This window comes from Sus scrofa, chromosome 10 (assembly GCF_054392235.1).
Source record: "Sus scrofa isolate SSC_HxYL_T2T_F1_AM1 chromosome 10, Sscrofa_HxYL_maternal_Yorkshire_Landrace_v2.0, whole genome shotgun sequence".
Taxonomy (NCBI): domain Eukaryota; kingdom Metazoa; phylum Chordata; class Mammalia; order Artiodactyla; family Suidae; genus Sus; species Sus scrofa.
In genome coordinates, this window is record NC_139392.1 from 77,432,008 (window position 1) to 77,452,438 (window position 20,431).

Sequence of the window (20,431 nt, forward strand, 5' to 3'; positions counted from 1 at the left end):
GAAATGATTACAAGAAAATGATTGAATGAATGAATTATCTTAATCATTAAAGAGAAACAGACTGAATTATTTTGAATTGGCTCGCTTTCTTCTTTTTACCTAGATGCATCTTTGCTATTACTTGTAAGGGGCCCTTTAAAAAGCGCAGACTGAACAAGGCCAGTTAAACTGGCAATCTGTTTCTCCATGGCTTGCATCCTCTCTCTGTAAAACAAGAGAATTGTTTGTTAAAGCTCTGTTGACTTTCAGACTGGTTTGTCTAGGTGAATGATCATCTGAGGGTTATAAAAGGTTCCACCTAGCAGACCACCAAAGTTCACCCCAACCTCACGTGGGGAAGCTAAAGAGCCTGCAAATCCCACGGAACTCAAGCTTGAATGGTCAGAGTATTAACCTGATGATCTTTTTTTTTTTTCCTCTTTTTAGGGCTACACCCGAGGCATATGGAGGTTCCCAGGCTAGGGGTCTAATTGGAGCTATAGCTGTCGGCCTACGCCCCAGCCACAGCAATGCAGGATCTGAGCCGTGTCTGTGACCTACACCATGGCTCACAGCAACACCGGATCCTTCAACCACTGAGTGACGCCAGGGATCAGACCTGCAACCTCATGGTTCCTAGTCAGATTCGTTTCCCCTGCGCCAGGACGGGAACTCCTAACCTGATGATCTTACTGAAAAGACGCTGGACAGACCGACAGAGGCCTCATGGAAAACGGAGAAGCTTCTCCCTTGGGAATAATTCTCTTTGCATATCTTTGTGTTTTTGAGCCTTTCCGCTCTGCTTTTGCAGAAAGCGGGGCCTGGGCTAGGGGATGGGGGAGTTGGTGGGGAAGGACAGGGCAGGGCACACACGTCCGAGCTGTACTCCTCTGCGAAGCTGGGAGGCTGCTGACTGATCTTGGCGTAAGAGATGGAGATGTTCACGGTGTGAGTGAGTAAAACAAGTTTCACAGCCCAAGAGCAACGCAAGGGAATGTCCTTTGAGGGCACAGAGAAGTATGATTGACGTCAACGTCTTACTTGAGGGTAGAAGGTGCTCAAAGCAATGTCATGGGAGCCTGGGAGCTTTTCCAGGATCGGGCAGGAAAACACATACCCCTGACCACCTGGTTACCTCAAGACATGAATGAGAACTCTTCCCAAGGTTTAAATGACGCACAGATATCACACCTGTCCGGGGCTCTCTAATGCTAGACACAATTCTTTTGGCTTTTGAAATGAACTCACCTTTCTGTACCTCTGATGACTGGTAGTCTCATGGAACTCTTACCAATTTCCCCACCACATTATAAAGTCACCACCACGGCAGAGGGACCCCGGCGAAGGGCAGAGTCACCAAACACATCACAGCATGTGAATTCAGTTAAACTTACTGGGTAGCAAGACCATTAAAGAGGGAGGGGAGAAGAGTTAGATGGATGCCTGGATTAGCATCGTACCCCATCAGCAAGTGTCTGGTCCAGGCCTGAGACAGAGAGGGAACCCCACTCTTCCCTGGGGGTCTCCGTCCCGTGGGTCTCTTGTGGTGGGAGCAATGGTGAGGATTCCTGGGCTACGAACAGCATATTCAGACATTGTGGCTTTTAAATACAAGCCAACTACCTTATCTGGTACCGAATGGAAAAAGTGACGGTGCTCTGTTCTTTCACTAGACAAAAAAAGCTGGTTAGGTTGGCTTTAACGAGAGATGCTATGTCTGTACCTTGAACTTCATAATCAAGAGGATTTTCAAGGGTAATTTTGTTCATGCCCAACTTTTTGGCTTTGCGTTTTGCCTTAGAAATAGAACCTTCCGTGCCGTATAAAACACGGAGATCCATTTCACAATTACAAGTTTCTGACTTCAGAATTCCATGCATTTTCTTTAGTTTAGAATGGATGGTTCTGCCACAGTACTGAGTTTCCTGGAAGTACATCGTGTACTCCGGAGAGTTAATGGTGATCACCCCACCAGGGGCGGAGAGTTAAATAGTCGCAGTATGATCTCTTTGTTCAATAGCGTGGAAAGAAGAAATCTCGAACAGTGAGAAGAGATACGTGTCTACCTGGAGTGACCTTCCAAGTGTTTCCAGGCATTGCCACGAATGCTAAACCTATAAGCCACAGAGCATTTACGCCATACCTGTGTTCTTGGCTTTCTGTATGCCATAAAGCAGTGCATGTGCCAGAGAGAAAAATTAGGAAGAAATCCCACTCAGGAAAGTAGGTTAGTAAATACCTATTGGAGAGTCCAGGTTTATCACACCCAAGTCATAAGGCAGCTCAGAAATGATGGGATGATGGGTGGTGGCTGGTTTCCAAGGGTGGGAGGTACAGACTCACACAGATGGGATCTTGGGCAATGGACCACTTCCGGGGGTTGGGGGGTGGGGGGACTTGGGTGGATGCTGTCCAGAGCCCCCATTCTTCCTACAGTGATACTGGAAGCCAACCTTGTGCCCTAAGAGCGAACTCTCATCAACCCCAGGCACATGCAAAGGTTTTTTTTTTTTTTTTTTTTTTTCTTCTCTCTCTCTTAAAGTGGCAGGGCCTTTTAAGGGTCTAGACTGCTTTGGTTAGGAAGTGACTTAATGGGTTCTGCGAGGCTGGAGTACAGGAAAGGGAGGCATGCTGAAAACCTAACGACACTCAGGAGACCATAAGGGGAAGAGCTGTAGGTAGGTCCATGGCTGCAGAGGATAAGCAACAGTCTGGTAAAGAAACAGGGTTCAATGCCAACGCTGGCCTGGGCATGGTCCTCATTTGGGCTAAGTCAGTGTTCTTTCTGGTCCCTCTCTGCTCACCAGCTTTCACTGTCTGGTCTAACAGAAGAGGGCAGCAGCATTAACAACCAAAACGAAGCACCAGAATCTTTCCAGACCCAGGACATGGATCTTCAACGGATTCATCACTGTAGTGAGATGCTCAAACGATACAGCACAGGTTGCGTCGTCTCTAGACAGGGATCCCTGGAGCTTCCTACATGCTCCTCGGCTCAGTAGGTAATTTGGCTTCTCACCAATCTTCCCCCAGATGATGGTTTTTAAGATGCAGAGAAAGGAAACGCCCAAACAGCAGCACCCCAATCTCCTGACTCCCCAGGGATGATGTTGACGTAACTGCAGAACCACCTAGGGTGAGGGTTTGGGTGCTTTGGAGCAAAAGCCTTGCATCGGTCCAGGTATCCACATGCCTGTTCTCTTTTTTGTATCTGTGAGGACGGGAAATTGCTGCTTGGGTGGCCTCCTCCAGGCTATGTCACCAGGGGGGCCACCAGGAAGGAGACATGATTGGTCAGAACCTTGGCAGTTCAGTACCCTTGAGCTGTGATGGTCCGGGGGGAGTGATGCTCTCCCCCTGCCCGGGGAACCGTGCCTGCCCCAGGCCAACACAGGTTGCACATGCGTGTTCCACTGACTCAGCCAAGACTACTTTCTGAAAATACAACTCTTTTGACACATGGTAATGAGAGCACTTTTTCCCTCCTGTTTAATCATCAAAGTGTTTCTGGTTTCAGGATTCACTGGAGGGAGATTATCTGATTTATAAATTCATAAATAAGATTGTCTTTCCATTTCATGGTTGGTAATCTGGAAACAATTATACGGTTTAACTAAATGACAGCAACTGGAAACTTAGGCCATGATGAAATGTTATGAAGTATGTTTTAATGTGAAAGGGGAAAGAAGAGAAATGCAGTGGAAGAAGAGAAATTACAACGACCCTGTCATTTTACTGCAGTGGCAATTTTGTACGATAATCATCAGAATATTAAAGATGCCCAAGCTAATTCTTGCCAATATTGCTTGGTTTAAGGTTCCAGGGCTGGCATAATTACTGTTGAAAAGATGGCTTAAAAGTGATTTCATAAACCATTTTATATCATTCCATAAACCATATTTATGTGATTAGCATGTATGGTTAACTAGTCATTGAGTGTTATATGTCGATCTGGCTGAATGAATCTTCTGGGGGCCCAAGAGTAATATTAATAAAAAATTCAAATCCAACCCAGAGAAAATGCTGACCCAGTGTCAAATTCCCGCTTCTACAACCAGCCTTCCTGCAAGCCCCATGTCTGTCTATGAAGATGAAGCAAAACCCAGACTGCTCGTGGTCTGCTCTCTGTCTGCAGAGTCCAGGAAGGAAGGGAAAAAACCCCAAAAAACCTGCAGTTGGGGGAATATTTTTAGCCATCAAGTCCATTCATACAACCTTTTTTTTTTTTTTTTTTGGTCTTTTTGCCATTTCTTAGGCCGCTCCCTCGGCATATGGAGGTTCCCAGGCTAGGGGTCGAATCGGAGCTGTAGCCACAGGCCTACACCAGAGTCACAGCAACGCAGGATCTGAGCTGCGCCCACAACCTACACCACAGCTCATGGCAACGCTGGATCCTTAACCCACCAAGCAAGGCCAGGGATCGAACCTGTAACCTCATGGTTCCTAGTCAGATTCGTTAACCACTGCGCCAGGATGGGAACTGCCATTCATGCAACTTTTTGATTCAAGTGTTCACCTTCAACATTTTTTTTTTTTGACTGAGGACTTGTCTTTGGACTGAATGAGGTCTCATTAAGCTTGAATTAAGTCTTTGTTATTGTGTATCTAGGTGAATTAATGGCTATTAAAAAGGAGTATGAAACTAGTAATTCCCCTATAGTGAATCCCTAAGGATGTTTTTAAAGATATAAAAGCAGTGCTGGGGGCTGGCTGATTAGGCTCCCAGTCTGCATTCACCTTCTGAACTAGTTACTAACTAGTAACTAACTTTGGAGCCCAGTGGTGCAGCACAGTTAGCACCAACTGCAGTAGCCAGAGCTGGCATTCTGAGAGTACTTACTAGGTGAGCCATCGTTCACTTTTTTTTCTTCTTTTTAGGGCGGCACCTGCAGCACATGGAAGTTCCCAGGCTGGGGGTCAAATCGGAGCTGTAGCCGATTGCCTTCGCCACAGCCACGCCAGATCCTTAACCCACTGAGAGGCCAGGGATCGAATCCAAATCCTCATGGATACTAGTTGGGTTCTTAACCTGCTGAGCCACAAAAGGAACTCCCAGCATTCAGTTCTAGTTCTAATATTTTGTGATTTATTTTCTTTTTCTGGTTCCTGCTCATTCCCTGTTATCTCTCTCTCACTAGAAAGTGATCAATGGTCAAGGAGTCATCAATAAACATTTCTGGATAAACAGCAAGTTCCTACTATACAGCACAGGGAACTATATCCAAACTCCATGATGGAAAAGAATATTAAAAAAAAGAATGTATATCTATGTATGATGGAGTTGCTTTGCTATAGAGCAGAAATCAGCACAACATGGTAAATCAACTATAATTAAAAAACAAAACAAAACAAAAAACACCAAACATTTCTGAGCACTTCATATGTGCTAGGCACTAGGCAAGCTGCTATGGACCCGGCAGCGAATAAAGTATCATCATACTTAAGTGACGCCTTCCTTTCACCAAGTCAATTTCTTTCTGGGAGCAATCTAAGTGAACTAAAGCTCTTTAGTCTGGCAGTGCCAAAGGCTTTTTCCAGAACTGAATAGTGAACAGGTTTAAAGCTAGGCTATGCCCTTGTTTGTTCATGTCTTGATTCTTTGGTATGAGGGGAAAAAAACAAAACAAAACCCAGAGTAATTAAAGACACTGTTTTTAGATGAGTTCAACAGAACACTGGAATTCAAAGGATCTGAATTTGTGGTCAAGCTTGAAATAGGACTGTGAGCCATGAACTTTCTATTTCTGTCCAACATCAACCTATTGGTGAAAGAGCTGTGTAAATAAAGACCCTCTTCCAAAAACACCCAATAAATTTAACCTCTCATTGAAACATCTAGATTGAGCCGATAAAGACGGAGTTGGTGATAACTGCAATGGGGCTACCATGACACGTACCTCCAGATAGTTCACAGGCATTAATACTGTCCTGCTCCCACTGCATGCTCCTTAGAGATAATGACCCCATCGTGAACCTTTTTTTTTTTTTTGCACCCTCAGTCCTTAGATGAGGACTGGGCACCACGGAAAGTCATGAAGAAGCATCATTTAGAACCCTGACCATGAAGGCTGCTATCTCTCCTCTTGGGATGTTCTGTCTTCTCTTTGGCATGTTAATCCAGCATCTGTCCAAACTCTCAACGTCTCCCCTGCTTCTGAATTCTGAATTACTCATCCTTAAGTTCCCCACCAGCATCCAGGAAATTCCCTCACATCCTTGGATGACTTCAGCACAGGGGAAGCTGGCCTCCTGCCTGCCACACCCCAATCCATCATCCTTTAGAGCTTCAACAGCCGTGCTGATAACCCTTTCCAAAATTTGGCACTCTAGATCCTCAAACTCCTCTCCAGACATTCTGGGACCTTAAATTCTTACTTGGTATGGTTTTAGGTTCTAGATTGGAAATTCCAAAATCCCCCTGAAGTATAGCAATCTTTGATTGTCTTTCGTTTCCTTATTCACACAAAGCAGCCCCTTGCCTGCGTGCTGGCCTTACATCCTCCACCCCAGCCATCGGTAATGTCAAGAAATTCCTTTTAATTTTCCTGCTCCTTACTGGGTGAACCCCTCACATTCTCTCCAATGTCCTGACTGATCCTTTTGCTTCTGGCCTCTGTCTCAGCCTTGCTGACCCTCTGCTGGTACGACTCTGCTTCTGACTGACTGAGGAGGGGAAGAGATGAGAAGAAATGGTCTTTTGGTGTCCCTTTCTATTTCTGCCCGTCATTTCCTTTCGGTGACACTTCAAGGAGATCGAGGGGGGAATTCTATCTCCTTGGCAACCAGGTTTTCCCCAAGTCAGGAAAGCGACGAAGACCCAAGCAGCAGTGTTCGTCTGGAATGCTCTGCAGTTTAGTTATGATCCAGGAAGACAGACACATCAAATGACACTCTGTACAGAAACTGGCAAAAATGGAGCCCTGTTTACAAGTATCTGGGGGAAAAAAAAAAAAAAAGCTACTTCTACTTTTTCTTCTTAAATTCACCAAGGCTTTGAGAGAAGGAAAGTTTATAAGGAGATGTGAAGAGTTTTGCTGTGGTATTTGCCACGGAGATGATGGTATTTCTTGGGATAAGCAGTTCTTCGCACCGTAATGACCGAGGGCATTGACCCTGAACACCTCCGCTGACGGTCTGATCACCGGCAACTTCAATTCCCTGCAGCAGCCGCTACTGAGGGTGAGCACTGTGAGACCAACTGGGGGAGATGCTGCCAGTCTTTTTTCTGGACCCCAGGTCTAAGGGGATTGAGCTCAGATGGGCGCAGGTGGCTGGATTCTGAGGGGTGTCTGTGCTCTTAGGGGTCAAGGGCTCCTGAATGATGGAGGCAGGGCAGTCGGCTGGGGCAGAGGAGGTTTTCGAATGCAGCTGAGATGCATGGCAGGATTTAGCTGGATGGAGAAGGGAAGGGAGCAGTGAATGGAGCTCTGAGTAAGCAGAGCTCCAGGCCAGAGCAGAAGCCTGAGACCAAATAAAGTGTTGTGGAAGCCGAAACGCTGGGCCAGGAACTAACCTAGATTTGTGCTCTGACGCCATCACTCACAGGGGTGTGACTGTTCTTTCATCCACTAATTCAACAAACACGCATTGAGCACCTACTGTGTACCTGGCAGGGTCTGCAGGGTGGCAGAAGTGAATAAATCCTTACCCACATGGAGGTTTTGTCCTCCTGACAATACGCAAAATGAATAATTAACCTTAGACACGAATGATATGAAGGAGAAAAGCAAAGCTGGACAGGGAATGGGAAGGAGATTTAAAATTTTATGTAGGGTGACCAGAGAGGACCTCACTGAGAAAGTGATTTCTGAATAAAGACCCATAAGAAGAGATGGAGCAAGACAGGTGTATTATCTGGGGAAGGAACGTTCCAGGCCGTGGGAGGAGCCAATGTGTGTGCCCAAGGCAGGAATATGCTTGCCTGGGCTACGGAGCAGCTGAGGGGGGTGGCCAGTGTGCCCGGAGTGGAGCAAACGAGAGGAGAGTACGGGGAGATGAGGGGGGGCCTCGTCAGGGCTTGTGGGGCAGTCAATTAACTTAGCTTCTAAACCAGGATACTTCTGAAAGTGAAAGGAGGAGCCAGTGATTGCTATGGAAGGTCAAGGAGGTAGACTGGAACCATCCCGGTCCATCTGGGAAGGCGTTCTCCCTGCTCGCAGGCCATTTCAGGAACTCTGGCTTTGACTCTGATGTGACATAGTCACCGTGGGGGTCAGAGCCAAGGAGAGACGTGAAGGTGCTGGCATTTGAGCAGGATGACTCTGGCTTCTCTGCTGAGCACAGATGGCGGGTGGGCAGAGACAGAGTGGGGCGAGCACGTGGGAGCCCATTGCTGCAGACCATACCACAGCCATGGTGGCCATGGTGGTCAAGGGCAAGGGCTGGGGTCAGGATGTCTGTGGATACAGATCGGCACATCTTCTGGTGTCTGGTGTGGAGAATAAGAGAGAACATCAATAAGACACCAAGGCCCTCAGCCCAAGTCACGGATGAAACGCTGTCATGCCTGAGATGGAAATCCAGGAGTTTGTTTTGGGACAAGCTGAGCTGACCCACAGACATCCAAGAAGAGACATGAATCAGCACCCATACATCACTTCATGTCTCTGAGTCTCAGTTTCCAAAACCGTCAAACTAGGGTAACAACTGCCTTACCTGTCCCCCAGGCCTGTCCTCCTACAGGGACGTGGGAAGGAAGGCAAAGGAGAAAATACACATCCAAATACACGATAAGCTGCAAAACATTATGGATGTATAAGGCTTCCTTTGATCCTTTCAAGTTCATTCATTCAACAACCATTTTTCTGGCATCAACTATGCCAGGCAGAGTTCTAACTGTGACAAATAAAACAAAGGTGGAAGTTACATTCTGGAGGTTGAGGGTAATGGTACAACAAACTAAATAGGTTAAAAAAATATGTGTAAGTTTATACATATATTACTGATTTATAATAGATATTATTAGTAATGTATTAATTATACCATAATGTGTGTGTATGTGTGTGTGTGTGTGGGTGCTGCAAGTTCAAATACAATGGAAAGGCCTCACTGAGCTGATGGTCAGATGCTGAGGAGGATCTGGTCAAGCAGATGAAGATGCAGGAAGCAGAGGAAGGGCAACAGCAAAATCCCAGAGGGAGGAAAGTCCCAACAAGCTCAAACATGGGAAGCCAGCGAAGGAGCTCACAGCGGCGAGTGTGAGAAACTGAATGAACGTGACACACAGGGCCCGCGCTCTCAGCCCCACCACTAAGGTACACCACACCTGAAATCCTGCCAGACGCACAATTCTAGACTCACACAATTTTCAAGTTGGAGGGAACTTTTTTAGATCCCGCCAGTTTCTTTCCATTCTGGTGATCTTGACTAAAGCACAAAGCATATAAAAATTAAAATTAAAAAAGGAAAGAAAGGCGTGGTGGGCCGGGCAGACTGCCGGGGCGATGCTCAGTCACACCCAGGCCTGTGCTCCCCACGGGCACCAACAAGGACTCCGCCGCCCAGACACGGCTCCGCCCAGCACAGCAACTGCACTTGGGGAAGCTCCAGGTCGCCTTTAATCTATTTCACAAGCTACTTCCCGGACAGGCCGTCCTGGTTGAGACCAGAATAGGGTCCGAGTCAGCCGGTGGACAGTGTCTCAGACACAGTCCCCAAGTGGCCAGCGTGCGACTGCTCCTCTGGGCAAACGGCTGATGGCTTCATGGTGGTAGAGCAAAAATTCTTATTTATGGAGACCCTTCCAGCTCCCAGAGCGATTTGACACCCATTTTCATTTCAAGAGAACCCTCAGGAGGTCCTAGTTGCGACCCCCTGGTGGCGACAAGGACCCTGAGGCTTACTGGCCAGGCGGGGTCAAAGGAAACTCAGCCCGTGCCCCTCCCTGGCCCAGGGCTCCCGGTGGGGCTCTGGGCTGCCTCCTGTGACTCACCGACCATCTGGGGTGAGGCTCGCTTCCCAGGTGACAGCGCCTCTGCTCCCCAGGGCGAGCCTACACCCTGCCTTATGAAACACCTACTTTGCATTTTCTTTCTCCTCCCTGAGGGCAATGGTTAATATTCCTGCTCTGAAAGTGACAGCGCTCTCTTTTTTTTTGTACAGGTACAAACCAGTATACATAGCTGTTTGTTCATGTTCCAGTGGCCTGAATACCTGTAATTTACCCTCCAAAGAGCAAAGGTGTCAGAGGCTACCGAAGATGGTCTCCTGAGTGACCTAAGGAGGCTGTGGAAGGCAGCTCCCCATGCCCGACTTCTTTCCATAAAGTAAGAGAATGATTCTTAGGGAAAAGAAGGAAGCAGTGTCCTAAACTTGGCCTCTCCCCGGTCCATCCTTCCTTCCTTCCCTTTCCTTTCCCTCCTTTCTTTCCTTTTATTTATTTATTTATTTTTTAAATTTTGTCTTCTTAGATATCTGTGCTTGTTGGAAGAGTTAGGACACACCGCCTCTACAACAAAGACAAAACAAAACAAAACAACCTTCAAAAACCAAAAACCAAAACCTGAGACAGCATGAGAGTGAAAACATCATTTGACCAGAGGCGCTGCAGTCACAGGTTCTTTGGGAAGTGTCCCATCTCTTTCTCCTTCTAAAAGGCAGCAATTAAGAGCTGGGATCTTAATTCACTAAGAGCAATTAGGAGCTTCATCTTTGAAGATGGACGGGGAAGGAGAGGAGGTGTTGCTGGTGATGCGAGCTGGTTCTACAAGAGTCAATACAGACTTTTCAGGACCTGCTATTTCTGGAAGTTTGAATTAATGCTTAGACCTGGCTAGATTGTTGACTCATTCATTCAGGAAAAATGAAGCCCCCAACTCAAATGAAGACACACGTTATCTCTGTGAATTCCACCGGTCACCAGGACAAGGAAGCTCAGGAGAGGCTGAACAGCCAAGACATCATGACAGTCCAGGATGACCCAGCTGAGCCTCACCTGCAGGCTGGGTGGAAGCCACAATGCCTCTGCAGTGAGGTGATCTTGCCTGGCTGGACCTGACCTTAAACTTTTATCCTTCTTCTCTCTCTCTCTCTCTCTTTTTTTTTTTTTTTTTTTTTTTTTTTGCCGTCCCATGGCATATGGAAGTTCCAGGGTCAGGGATCGAATCTGAGCCAGAGTTGCGACCTATGCCATAGCTGTGGCAATGCTGAATCCTTAACCCACGGCTCCAGGCCGGGAATGGAACCTGCATCCCTGCTTCTGCAGAGACATTGCTGATCCCCTCGTGCCACGGGGGAAACTCCTTCTTCTCTTTGAAGAAAGAGTTCTAGTCAACAAGCAAAGGGGCTTAACTGAATCTCACAGGATTTAGCTTACTCCGACTTCATTTCTGGTCTCAGACCCAAGGCATCTGATTGATACACCTCGTGAATATTCAAAGGAGATCCAGGGGTGCATTTGAATTTCATCTAATTAATGACAGACAATGGCCTTCCCTTTTGAAACACCGGTTTGTTTCCATCACACAGATCTTGTGACAATCATCCCGTGGGTATTTTCGATAGAATCTCTCGTGTTAAGAGTGGGGCTATCTTCATACATTTGTCAGTTGGCTGAATGTCAAGTTTATCAGACAGCTTTTGACTGAACTCAGAAGCCTAAGGAATGATTAGCAAATATTACTTAGTCATGAAGTTACATTCCTGTGAATGAAATCATAATTCAATTTATCAGCACCTATTTGACTTCTGGGACTGGTGAAATATCCAGATGTTCATTTTTATAGGTAGCATCATGGCAGACATACACAATTTTGGAGAGAGATCAATCTGTCTTTCCAAATGGAATCTTTTCATTCCATTATGTAAATTTCTTAAATTCGAGTCCCTCTTGGCATTCTCATGAAAGTTCCTGGCCCGGCACAAGTTTAGCAAAGTGCACCCGTTTCTGAATTCACAGCAATTATGGTCTGTATCACTTCTTTGGAATTAATCACGGACAAGCCGTCCCCAAATGATGGCAGGCTTGTAATTGAAAAGTTTTCTCCTACTTTCATTGTTTAGAACTTGGAATAAATGGTGGTTGGATTTCCAGCTGGCCCATGGAAGCCTCTTTAACCTATAGTGTATTATTAGTCCTTTCATTGTTCCTCATTGTTTTCGAGGAAAACGTGTCCTGACTTTCCAGCTGAACTTGGAGATGCTGGGAACAGATCGCCGGCCCTGGAACTCCAGCCTTGGGGACAGGCGCTTTTCCCCTTAATGACTTGCATGGCCTCCTCCCTTCTCTCTGCTTCACTAGGAGACACTGCCCTTCTTATGGTGACAGGAAGAGCATACCTGGGGATCACTTATGAATGAAATCCCATTGTGGTGGTTGTCCCCGAAAACCAGTTATTCGGTAAGCATTCGTAGCTCAGAAACTTCCTGTGCTTAACCGTGGCACAGCTGACACGTTCATATGATGCTTTAATGTTTTATGACTATCTTCCTGGTTTTTATTCCTTGCAGGTGAGGACACATCTGAGTTTCTTTGTACCCTGCAAAGCATCCAGTCTATAGCTAAGCACATAAAGAGCAGCTCAATAAACATTTATTGATCCCTAATTAGAGCTACATGGAAAAGCAGTTTAGACGACAGCTGAATCAGTCAGGCACTGTTAGGCATCAAGACAGGTATGTGATAACCTAACAATTTCAGCTCTACCAGGTTGGGTGTCCTTATCATCAATCACATAGCTCAGGCACCTTTTAAAAAAGATGCTGCAATTCAGGCTGGCCTCTTTGCTCCTGGCCCAAAAAAGGTGCACCCCCACACTACTCTCCTGAAATGGACTTAAAAGTGGCTTTGGAGAGTTCCCTTGCGGCACAGCGGGTGAAGGACCCAGCATTGTCACTGTAGCAGCTCAGGTCGCTGTTGTGGTGTGAGTTTGATCCCTGGCCTGGGAACTTCTGTAAGTCTTGGGTGCAGCCAAATAAATAAATAAATAAGTGAGAAGTGGCTTTGATATTCTAAACATTCTAATGTGGATCTTTAATCCCAGTGAATTCCATTCTCTGTGCACACGTATTTTTATTCTCCCCCCAAACTCCACCTGTTCTGTGATCTTCTCTGCTTTAACAGTTCATCTCCCTGCTTCCCCGTCACTGTCCTCTGTCCCAGCCATCTCTGTGTAATTCATCTCTGGGTTTAGCAGTATTTAATAGAGTGCTTTGCTCGAAGATGGAACTCTCCAGCACCTACTCTATGCCAGGCATGCCACAAGGCAATGAATTGTCATCAGTTTTACCTTCCTATGAGCTAGGTATCATCCCCATTTTACAGATGAGCAAACCGAGGCAGAGCAGGCATCAGTGATCAGTCCAAGTGTCCAAGCCCTAGCAAGTGTGGATCCCTAGCAAGTCAAACAGGGACTTGAACCCAGGCCATCTGGCTTTGAGACCATGTTCATAAAGACTGCACAGTACTGCCTCTCAGTAAATGGTGGATCTCAGGTTGACTGAACCCAAAGTAACAACAGCAAGTTTTAACAATAATGAAGCTGCTTTACCAAGAAGGAAAGGGCAGAACTGAGGTAACAATCGTCAAAGTCCACGTTTTGGATTTGATAGTATTTGACCATTCTGGAGATATCTTTGGTCGTCATGACCGGGGAGTTTGCATTTCAGGGGAGTCTGCTACTGGCCTCTGCTGGGGTAGAGGTGGTAGATGCTGCTCAACATCCTATGATGCCCAGGACAAGACTCAAGTATCAAGAGTGCAAAAGTTAAGAAAACTGCTCTAGGAAGACCCCAAGTCTGAGACTTAGGAGAGATCTGATATGGCTTATTTTGAACGATTCATTCAGGAAAAGGGGAAAAAAATGAAACATTCCTTTTCCAACGTTCAGACTCACCCATCCAGCAGGATACGCAGCACAGCTTAGAAAACCTCCAAGAGTTCCTATTGTAGCTCATTGGCTAACGAGCCCAACTAATATCAGTGAGGATAGGGGTTCGATCCCTGGTCTTGCTCAGTGGGTTAAGGATCTGGCATTGCCGTGGACTGTGGTATAGGCTGACAGCTGTAGCTCTGATTGGACCCTTAGCCTGGGAATTTCCATATGCTGCAGATTTGGCCCCCAAAAGACAAAAAAAAAAAAAAAAAAAAAAAAGAGAGAGAGAGAAGAAGAAGGAGAAGAAGAAGAAAGAAGAAAGAAGACCTCCAAAGGCCTGCTGGTCACTGAACATTTTTAAATGACACAAATTGGAATTTACACTTTCACCCAAACAACTGGTAAACCAAGGATGCTTCCTAGCCTTCAAAGCTATCAACACAATCATACTTAATCCTCCTAAAATGAGAAAGCAATATAAATGATTACCCACAGACACAAGCTACCAGGTAGCACGCAGGCTTCATCGTGTACCTACTCATTTTCTTTCCCTTTCTTTCTAAGGCAAGGCCTTCTCCTTCTCTAAATCTGCAATGCCTTAGGAATCATGGCAGATCTCACGTGGCCTCTCTCCAGATACAGGTGCCCAGATAGGCAAGAATTTGCTCCCAAGTGGATTCTTGACACGTTTGTTGAATTTAGTTACTGCAGAGGCAGGACAGTGTAAAAATATGATCTCAGTTCAAGTCTCCCATGTGCTGAAAAATACGGCATTAGGAGGGATCTGTTATATATTTGGAAGGAGAGCTATTAGTCACTTTGCAATGAGCACCCTTGAATTTTGAGTGTTATTTCAACAGAGCTATTTCACGTTATATGAGCCAAACTATAAATAGAAAATAGCAAAACATAAATGTCCGAGAGTTTTACAATGCTTAAGGGCTGTTTTATGTGCCATGGATAGGGATAATGATGCTGTTTAATGAAGTAATTTTATAACCGGGGGAAGACAAAGCCTCATGCCTTAAGTCATCTGTCACACACCGTCTCCCCTGTGCAGGGCCTTACAGTCACATGGACACACTCTCCTCGTGGAGTCCTTGCTGAAGCAAAATCATCTGGCTAAAATCCCACCTTATCACTCAAGGCCATTTTCCTTCTAGAAGCTCAGACTTGAGAATTATAGTCAGCCCTCCATATCTGCAGGTGTTGCTTCCCAGGTTCAACCAGTTGCAGATCTAATTTTTCAGACTGGCTGAATCTGTGAATGTGGAACCTCCGGTAAGGAAGGATGACTTACTACACCCTCCCCCCTTTTCTTCTGTTTTTTTTTTTTTTTTTTTTTTTTTTTTAGGGCAGCACCTTTGGCATATTTAAGTTCCCAGGCTAGGAGTTGAATTGGAGCTGCTACAACTGCTGGCCTATGCCACAGACACGGCAGTGCCAGATCCAAGCTGTGTCTGTGACCTACCCCACAGCCCGTGGCAATGCGGTATCCTTAACCCAATGAGCAAAGCCAGGGATTGAACCCACATCCTCATAGGTACTGGTCGTGTTCTTAATCCTCTGAGCCACAATGGGAACTCCAACTATGCCCTTTTATTTATTTTTTATTTTTTTGTCTTTTTGCCATTTTCTTGGGCCGCTCCCGCAGCACATGGAGGTTCCCAGGCTAGGGGTCGAATCGGAGCTATAGCCACAGGCCTACACCAGAGTCACAACAACGTGTGATCCGAGCTGCGTCTGCAACCTACACCACAGCTCAGAGCAACGCCAGATCTTCAACCCACTGAGCAAGGCCAGGGATTGAACCCGCAACCTCATGGTTCCTAGTCGGATTCGTTAACCACTGAGCCGCAACGGGAACTCTGTAACTATGCCCTTTTAAATAAGAGACTTGAGCATCTGCAGATTTGGGTAACCATGGGAGCTCCTGGAACCGACCCCTCCTGGATACTGATAGACGACTGTGCCACCCCCAAAGTCAAAGCAGCTGTAATCCACTCCCAGCCCAAAGTCCATGGCCATCTTAGGAGCAGAATGCTGCTATCATATATCTTCTACATTACTTTTTCCAGATCTCCTATCTATAACTTGTCATCACTAGATGCTGTGTGGAAGTATGTTTATAAGAGGTGCCAAATTCATTAAATCAGGGCACATGAACTAGTACAAGAATCAAGGTGACATTTACTTTGTCTGTAACTCATTTTCAAGTCAATAGAGCTGTTGCAAAATCAGATTCCAAAAAACAAAAAACAAACAAACAAACAAAAAACCCCCCAAAAAGGCTACTCTTGGAAGTTTCCTGAGTACAGATGAGAAAGAAAAATTTTCTCTCTGATTTTGAATATCCCGCAGTTATTTGGGCTATTTCATAGAAGCGGCCTTCTGAAGAGCATCTGAATTCAGCAGTGCCCCAAAGAAAGCATCTCTACGGATTTCTCAGTCTCCTTCCTGTGTTTTTGTAGCTTCACATCTTAGATGTAAAATTTCACTTGAGAGTTTTATATAAAAAGCACTCAGATTTAGTTGCCTTTTAAAATTATGAAATTACAACAGAAATTAGTTTGGCACTTTAGAAGACCCTGTACTCATGCAGTTTGACTTTTAGGGGTTGAAAACTTTTTAAAACTACTTGCACAGATTAAAATATATCTAAAATAACACCATAGTATAGGTAAAACAATGGACTATAATTTTGTGTTTCAGTAATTGTTTCTGGCGTTCTTGTCTTTAAAATTTTCCTTTGACATGGGGCTCACATTGTTTTTTTGCAAAGCAAAATCTACCAAGAATGTTCTCCTTTTCTCTTATTTCTGCATAATTGTGTTAATATACTAGCTGGGGCAGTTATATTTTAAATGACATGTATATATTTAGCAGCATAATTATGCAAATTATACCATGTTTATGATTGTAAATATCTTTTCAGAGCAGCTACTTAGCATCTAGTCCTGGTTAAAATGCTTAGAATTCACTTTTCTGCTGGGTGAAGGTGGGGCTCATAGCTTTCACTCACCAGGCAGAATATGGCACGGCGGTTAAAAAAAAGTATGGATTTTTTTTCCTATGCCACTTACTGGCTTTGTGACCTTGGGCAAGTGACTTAACTTCTCTGAGCTCACTTTCTGCATCTGTGAAATAGTGATGATGATAGTAGGGACCTCACTGGGTCATCATGATGGTTACATCATATGATGTATGGAAACTACTTAACATTTGGCCCCATGAAAGGCTCTCAATAAATGATAGCTACCATCAGTCTTCCTCTTCTAATACTACCCAGAAATACTGCATTTCAGCCTAGTCATTAAGCTTTCCCAAAGAGTTCAGAACTGCAGTTGAAGAGGAGGAAGGATGGCATTTCTCACTTTGCCCCACATTCTTACCTGTCCAGGTAACAAAGGGGCTGACAACAGAAGGTCCAGATTCAATTTCTTTTCACTAAAGAATCTTTTTTTTTTTTTTTTTTTTAGGGCCGTACCTGCAGCATATGGAGGTTCCCAGGCTAGGGGTCAAATCAGAGCTACAGCTGCTGGCCAACACCACAGCTACAGCAACACAGGATCTGAGCTGCGTCTTCGACTTACACCACAGCTCATGGCAACACCAGATCCTTAACCCACTGAGCGAGGCCAGGGATCGAACCCTCAACCTCATGGGTCCTAGTTGGATTCGTTTCTGCTGTGCCGTGACGGGAACTCCTACTAAAGAATCGTTCTTTATGTACTTTTGTCATGTGCCTGGGCTGAGTCAGTGGGGATGCTTAGCTGTTTCAGTTATAGCAACTCTGCATATGTAGAGAGGGGTGTGTGTGTGTGTGTGTGTGTGTGTGTGTGTGTGTGTGTGTGTGTGTGTGTGGCTGGGGCTATGGAAGAAGGGAAGCTAGCCTGCTCACATATAAACAAGCACTCCAACTCCGCCAATTCCACCCTCTGGAGATAAGCTGATCAACAGGTGAGGGATTACCTAAGCAAGAAGAATGAGATAAAATTCTTCCTCTGCTAGCTCACACTGACGGGAATGAAAGAAAAAAAGGGAAAATGCGAAATCACATCCCAAATTACAACCACATGTCAGAGGACGGTAGTGATCGTGACAGTATATTTTAGGTGAACACTAATCCTTTCAGTCAGTTCTTCTAATACTTGTTCTTCTAGAAGTCAGATAATTTGGATTTTCTAAAAGGGGTTTCTACAACACGTAAAGACAGGAATCCATAGCATTTTCTGAGCTTCCGTAAAACAGAAACCTCTGAGGAAGCAGAGGCACTGAAAAAATATTGAGACGACCAAAGGCTAAAATTCTTCAAGACTCTGATCAGGGGGCAGCAGAGGGGCCTTCCTTTTTGTCCCACCCATAAGCCAATCGGGGAAGTGGGTTCAGTGATGTTCAGTTATGTACACACGATAACAGCACACATGACAGTCAACTAGGTGCTGAGGGAGAAGCCATACACCATTGTTGGCCAAAACGTGCCTGGAACTCAGCAGGGTGCAAAGAGCCTAATGTGAAACACACTGGGATCAAGCTCACAATCCTTCTACCCAAGAGATAGGTCAGCATGGGGTGGGTGGGGGCGGTGGGAAGGATGGATTCTGGCCATGGAGAGGGATAGTTTTTATTGCTTCCTGGACTAAATTCTTATGCCTCCAAGTCCCATCCTATCAGGGACACATATTTCCCAACCAGCCCCTCACTGCCCAGGCAGCAGATGTGTTACCCTTTCTTAGAAGCGCAGGGCGCAAGCGTCCTAGCCTTAAGGCTCATCTTGGTAGATTTTCCCCTGCTGTGACATTGGTCTGTTCCAAAGAGCCTCAGTATGTATCCCATACCCCTTAGTTTCCTGTGGTCATGGGAAATATCCCTTTCTCTTCTTCTTCTTCTTTTTTTTTTTTTTTTTTTTTTTTTTTTTTTGGCTGTGTCCGTGGAATGCAGAAGGTTCCCGGACCAGGGATCTGCACCAGCATCACAGCAGCAGCCTGAGCCTCTGCAGTGACACCACCAGATCCTTAACCACTACGCTACCAGGAAACTCCAAGTGTCCTTTTCTTTCATTCTTAAAATCTCATTTCTTAAGGACTTTGGAAAGCAGAGAATAAATACTGTTCTCCAATTCTTCAATTTTCTTCATCCTGCATAATGAAGCTGGTCCCAAAAAACCAGTTGCGGGCTTGTCGCTGTTGCTGTTTTTAAAGCTGTGCAGAAGGTGAGCATGCGTGGGTGCATTAATGACCCCAGACTTCCATGTGTATTCTCTTCCCATCTTTCTGGAATCTTTTTCTGTGACCAGATAGGAAGAGGTGGCCCTTTCATGCTAAAATTTTCCCAATGAGGACAGAGCTTTTTTGATTTGTGTGAAAGGTAAGACAGGAAGATATACACATTTTCCAGTCAGAATTCCGGCCTTCTTTTTACAAGGTTATATAACAGTAAGTGATATGATCCCTGTGGTACAGAGGAGGGAAGAGTGGTTCCAGGAAGGCACTGAGTGGCTGAATATGTGACTTTTATTTTTCTCCTCTCTTCTGAATTCTTATATGATAAAGGTCAAAACGGCTTAACCTCTTTTTTTTTTTTTTTTGGTTTTTTTTTTGGTCTTTTTGTCTTTGTTGTTGTTGTTGCTATTTCTTGGGCCGCTCCCTCGGCATATGGAGGTTTCCCAGGCTAGGGGTTGAATCGGAGCTGTAGCCACCAGCCTACACCAGAGCCACAGCAACGCGGGATCCGAGCCGCGCCTGCAACCTACACCACAGCTCACGGCAACGCCGGATCGTTAACCCACTGAGCAAGGGCAGGGACCGAACCCGCAACCTCATGGTTCCTAGTCGGATTCGTTAACCACTGCGGCACAACAGGAACTCCTTAACCTCTTTTTGGACTCAGTTTCTTTGAGTAGATTTTTACGATTATAATTATCACGTTGGCTTCCTTCAACCAATAGAGAAATTTCCTCGATCAAATTGAGCTTTTCTATTACTCTACGAACTTTGGAGGGTGTTCACGATGTCGTAGGAAGGTTAGGGGCTGGTAAATTGTAAAAACATGTATATTAAAAAAGAAATGAGCTACCCGAGTGTCTCATCCACTAGAAAAATTGTGCTGATCTCAGCTTCACTCCTGAATGAGTATTACATCAACCCATCCTACAGTCACACAGACTCATATTTTATCACGTTGGATGACGGACAAGGACACATTCATTCCATTTCCCAAAACCAGATGAGAAAACAAAACTGCACCCCACGGGGGAAAAACACAACCTGCCATTTCAGACAGTTAACACGAGAACCACGCACTCCTAATTTCCACATCAGTTCTTACTGGCTCTTGATGGATTTGTCTGAATGGCTTCTCCTAATCAGGATTTTCTTCCACCTTATTCAGATTTATACTAACGATGCTGCAGTTAGACCCACACTCCAGAGGCCAGTGCTGACCTGTCTTGTTGGGGTCCATGCCTGCCTTTTAGGCTGGCTACTGGCCAACCTCACCTGACCACCAGATTTAGAAACTCTCTCTCTCTTTTTTTCTCCCCCGTCTTTTTAGGGCCACACTTGAGACATATGGAGGTTCCCAGGCTACAGGTCAAAGCAGAGCTGCAGCTGCTGGCCTACACCACAGTCACAGCAACACAG

General features: G+C 45.5%; 1 protein-coding gene across 50 annotated transcripts in view; it reads right to left on the reverse strand.

Annotated features, from left to right (window-relative positions):
- The window catches only part of KIAA1217, a 325,382-nt gene that overhangs the window by 51,487 nt on the left and 253,464 nt on the right, over window positions 1-20,431 (reverse strand). For 28 of the 50 annotated variants that reach the window (XM_084980300.1, XM_084980295.1, XM_084980284.1 and 25 more), the window contains one exon: window positions 100-204. The exons of the other annotated variants lie outside the window; for them this stretch is intronic. In XM_084980300.1, the coding sequence (XP_084836426.1) occupies window positions 100-204 (105 nt within the window). The remainder of the gene's footprint in view (window positions 1-99; window positions 205-20,431) is intronic. 50 annotated transcript variants of the gene reach the window in all.